This window comes from Apis dorsata, unplaced genomic scaffold (assembly GCF_000469605.1).
Source record: "Apis dorsata unplaced genomic scaffold, Apis dorsata 1.3 scaffold_303, whole genome shotgun sequence".
NCBI lineage: Eukaryota > Metazoa > Arthropoda > Insecta > Hymenoptera > Apidae > Apis > Apis dorsata.
In genome coordinates this window covers 508,919-513,785 of record NW_006263576.1, presented here as the reverse complement: position 1 = coordinate 513,785, position 4,867 = coordinate 508,919, and the positions used below count along the sequence as shown (strand labels likewise).

Sequence of the window (4,867 nt, the reverse complement as noted above, 5' to 3'; positions counted from 1 at the left end):
TGTCTCGAAATTTGAGAAAATCACTATTTCATGCAAAAAAGTTAATAATGTAGCTTTGTTTTGAAAGAGGAAAAATATTACTTAAATTGTATATTACATTATTTTATTTTATTATTTTATCCAACTTGATTATTTTTCAATTTCATATATTCTTCAATTTTCGAATAAATAAATTTTTTAAAATATAAGATTCAATGACAAATTTCTTTCTTTCTCTCTCTTTCTCATTACATAATAATCCTTATTTTTCATATTTCTGTGTCAACTGTTAATCGTCAAATCATGTATACTTTTCACGTACTTTTCATTAAAGTAAACTAGTCTCAAAAATAATAGTAAACGAACATTTTACGTGTTCAAAAAGTTTTAATTTGTTGGCAGTCTTTAATTTAAAAAAAGTTTTCATTTCTCATATAGGCAGCTGAAACAGCTGATCCAATTGTTGAATTGACAGATCAACGTGTCTCTTCTCGTTATTTCTCGTTAAACATCTCATTAGTCTCTGTTCTCTGTAGCTTATTGTATACAAATTGCAAAGATGAATCCTCTATTGCGAATCTTTAATCTATTTACAAAAATTATTTAGACGTAAATGCAATCTTATCACAATATTATCATTAGTAATTATTACGAGCGTCGAAAACGATAGACGAGATCACGAAATGATTGGCAGTGACACGGCTCCTCTCGATATTTCATCATACTGCCAAAAATTTTATTCCGTTTGTGCACGATACAAACGTTGTTACTTGTTCCTCTCGTCGAGGCCGTATAAATTTTTATATCTGGCTCGTCCCCCTTTTCCTTCTCATTTACCGAGAGTCATAGAAAACTCGGAGTGAAAAATAATCACGTGGAAAGCTTTGATCCAATATCGAGATAAAGGAATTCTCATTAAAAAAAAATAATGAGCAGCCGCGAAGTTTTGATTATAGAATAACGAGGACAAAGAATCGATGAGGCAATAAAAGTTAGCGAAGCGTTATTCCTTTCGATTCCAGGATTAAAAAAAAAAAAACAAGAGAAAAAATATGTTGCCTTTAACGGGGAAATAAAATATTAAACACCGAATAACCGCTATTTATTGATTGGTTTTTGAACGTGTGAATCATACGAAAGGATTCCATATCCGTACGTGTATTTTCCATTTAAGCTCGTTTCTCGGTTTATAGCCGTTCTCTACGTTCTGGTTCCAAGTTCGTTCGATAAACTGAATTACAGGAATACTAGATATATCACTGCATAACATTTTATAAATCATTTCAGTCATATTCAATAAGTTGTCTCAATAAGTTTCAACAAGTTGACCCTTCTCCGAAGATTCATTATAGATAGTACGTTTTTTTTGTTAGTTCTCAAAATAGACAATGAAAGTATATTACAAAATAGTTATACAAACGAGCGTGAAACATGTAGCAATCTTCTCTATCGCGTTTATGTACGTATCCTTTTGAAATTTCGATCATCGTTCACTGGTATGAAAACCTATTTTCTCAATATACATTCATATACTACATGCATACCTTCCTTGATCGAATCAAGCTGTCGAAAAGGTTAAAAATTCCTCTTCGGACAAATGTGTGAATACTTACGGATACAGCAGAAGAACTCCATCGAAATTGCACGATCTTGTTAACAATCTTTTAAAAATCTGCGTTTACACTATCGCGTAATAAGTGTACAATAATTTACAATGAAACTTATGAAAATACAATGTAAAGGCAAGATGAATCGGGATCGGTCTTCTGTCCTCCTCTATCAGTATCGCTCCTTTACTGGTAACTGGCCTCCCCGCTCTGGCTCTTATTGGTGGCCGGCTGAGAGGTGGGGGATGCTCTGGTGAAATTGCCAAAGTTCTTGGTGGGTGAGTCAGAGGCAACATTGGCAAGAACTTTGTCCCTAGGTGGCGGTGCAGAGCTGATGCTCGATGAGCTGACGCCCGAGTCGCTCGATTTCTCGCTCAGGCAACCCCTTTGTCCAAGACCTGTCATATTTCCGCTATTCTCGAGGCCAAGGTCACCGCTCCCGACCACGTACTTCACCATGCCTCCCAGTTTTTGCCCACCCTCGCACGCGTCCTCGATCACCACCGTTTCGCCGAAATTCCCTCTTTTCGCGATAAACCGAACGTTTCCGCTACGAAGCAACGGCGATTTATCGAACTGGCCCTCCTTCTGCCCGGCCACGTTGGTCGTGATGGGTATGTTGGGATGGAAGTCGTCCTTGCTGTCGGTCACCGTGCTCCCTTCTGTGCTGACGCCGCTTACGCTCTTCGTAGGCGCCGCGGAATCAAGATTGTTCTCTCTGGGCAGCTTGCTAGTCGTTGTCGATTCCGGGCTTACGGTTCGCCGGCTAGTGGGATTCTTGTGAGCGTCGTAACAGCCAGAGTCCCGCGGGAACTGGCGACGATTAAACGGTGAACAATGGCCGGATGTCTGGCCAGAGGTTAAGACCAGTCGACTTACCTCGTCACCCTCCGAGCTTGAAGCTAAATCACCCTCGCTTCCGGCTATTAGAACAGAACAAGAACTTGTGTAGTATTCTATTTACTACTGAAATTTTGGTATTAATGGGAATACTTATGCAATAAATATTTTCTATTTTGTATTTTTTCGATTTGGATTTTAATTGTTTGAAAATTAGGATATTTTTAAGAGGTGCGGTATATATTATTGTTAATACGTCATTGGATATTAATTTTAAATATGAGTTTATCGCGAATTTTTGTTATTCTTTGTAGTCATTAATTTATTAAGCATTTTATTAATTTCTTCTCTGTAAGATTTGATTCTTTTCTAAATCGAGAGATATTATAAAATTTGACAAAAAAAATGAAATAATTTTTCATATAACGTATAAATAATTCTATACAAACACGCGAAACAACAATATATTTTGCTTTTATGATCTTTTAATTCATATTTATTAATTTAGTAAGTTAGTTACACTTTAATAATTTTAATAATTTTGAGATTATCTTATTATTTTATCAGTTTTGATAAAACTAATCAATGTAATTTTGATAATATAAATCAATTGTAATTTTATTATCTGCTCGATCAATCTATTTGTAATATATTTTATATCGAAATTTTAAGTAATCTTGAAAGATTATTATATTCAAGAAGCTTAAATAATCGTAAATATTTTTATAATTACTATTCATTTTGTTATTAAGCAATTAAATTAAAATTAAATTAGTACTAAAAAAGAGAAATGGTAAACTAAGATAACTAAACTAATATACGAATTTAATTACTATTGGGAAAGGAAATGTAAATTCTAGAAACTCACATTGAAGATCATTTAATAGTTGCACAGCTGTAAGTATCTTAGCACGATGTTCTGGCTGATGTATACGCAAGTAATCAAGATCCGCGGCTTCAATTTCCCTGAAGAGTTCCAGATCCTCATATCCGTTAAATACAAAAACAGGAATGTGTTCCTGCAAAAATACAAAGTTTCATTATTTCTATTTTCGTTTCGTGTAACCAATTCATAATCAAATAAATATGAATTAAATAATAATAGAGAATTCTTCATTACAAACAATTATTTAAAGTATTAAAAGAAAGTTAAAGTAAAAGTTAAAAAAAATTATAACAATTAAAAACTATCTAGAGTACTATAAATCACATTTAGAATCAGCTTCACTTTTTTGAAAATTCCTTTTGAAAATTTTAATGTCAAAATTTTAAATTAGTGTTAGTGACTTTTCAGAAATCAAATAATTGATTATATTGATCAATTTCAATATATCAATTATACTTAAGTTTTGCTTCAGATATAAAAGGAATATGATTTCTCGATGAAACGTAGAAATATAAAAATTTAGCTTATAGAATATCAAAAGAAATGATTGATAAGTGATCTTATGTATGTACAAGTAGTAAATCAACTATAATTCTGTCTTTATCGATCAATAATCTAAAGTATGATTGAATAACTTTATAGCCAGAATAATAATAAAAAAAAACAAATTAATATTAATTAAGAATTCCAAAGATAGATTTACATTGATTACATCATTATTTATTATCATTTAATGATGCGATCCATTCAATTCCATTAATTATTTAATCGAATGAATTTAATATAGCACAAATATCTTCTTACATATGTCCATCTTCTAAATTTCTAATGTTAACGAGAGCAGGAAGTTGAACATTCATCACCGGTAACATTCGAGAACAGGATAAGAACGAGATAAAAGCGGGAAGCGGGAAAATCGATAGGACGAGATAAGAAAAGGAGGAAGATGGATATAAAAAAAAAAAAGAAAAAAAAGAAAAAAAAAGTGTCGACGAAAAAAGGAACACGCCAAGTTTTCGTGGAACTGTGTATTGTAAGCGATATAAAAGGTGCACGCGAGGGAGGGTAACTGGGATGGTGGGATATGGATGAAAAGAGAGAGGTCCAGGCGAATAAAGAAACGTATAAAAGCAGGTTTCCCTGCTTTGCATTCGAAGCGATGCAAATGCGAATCAGTTTGTTCGAGCCGTGGCAAGATATTGCTCTCTACCTGAAGATTCATTCTCTGCAAGAGCTCTTGAACGGAACCGGGCTTCTGCCTATACCTCTGGCCCCACTTCCCCCGCCCTTCAGGCTCGCCGCGCCTTGGAACCCTGTCGTTTAGTATCTCGACGTTTATGAACTTGAAGTGGCCTATCCTGTTGTGCAAAACACCCTTCCACAACCCGCTCTTGTTCATTTGTACCACGTCGATGATGTCTCCCTTCTGCAACAAAAGCCACAGTTGCAATTCGCTTCGTACTTTCCACGTGGAAAAACCTCGAGAACCTCTTACAATTTCTAATTCGAGCCAAGTGTACGCGGAATCGAATCCGATGCTCGCGATTCATTATTA

At 34.3% G+C, this 4,867-nt stretch overlaps 1 protein-coding gene across 3 annotated transcripts in view; it reads right to left on the bottom strand.

The window, feature by feature from the left end:
- Positions 1 to 202: 202 nt before the first annotated feature.
- LOC102674833 (SAM and SH3 domain-containing protein 1-like) overlaps positions 203 to 4,867 on the bottom strand; it is a 487,706-nt gene continuing 483,041 nt past the window's right edge. For 2 of the 3 annotated variants that reach the window (XM_006617352.2, XM_006617354.2), the window contains 3 exons: positions 4,523 to 4,738; positions 3,295 to 3,445; positions 203 to 2,509 (listed from right to left, as the gene is read on the bottom strand). In XM_006617352.2, the coding sequence (XP_006617415.1) occupies positions 1,773 to 2,509; positions 3,295 to 3,445; positions 4,523 to 4,738 (1,104 nt within the window). In that variant the 3' untranslated portion in view covers positions 203 to 1,772. The remainder of the gene's footprint in view (positions 2,510 to 3,294; positions 3,446 to 4,522; positions 4,739 to 4,867) is intronic. The other variant, XM_006617353.2, reaches the window with a different exon arrangement.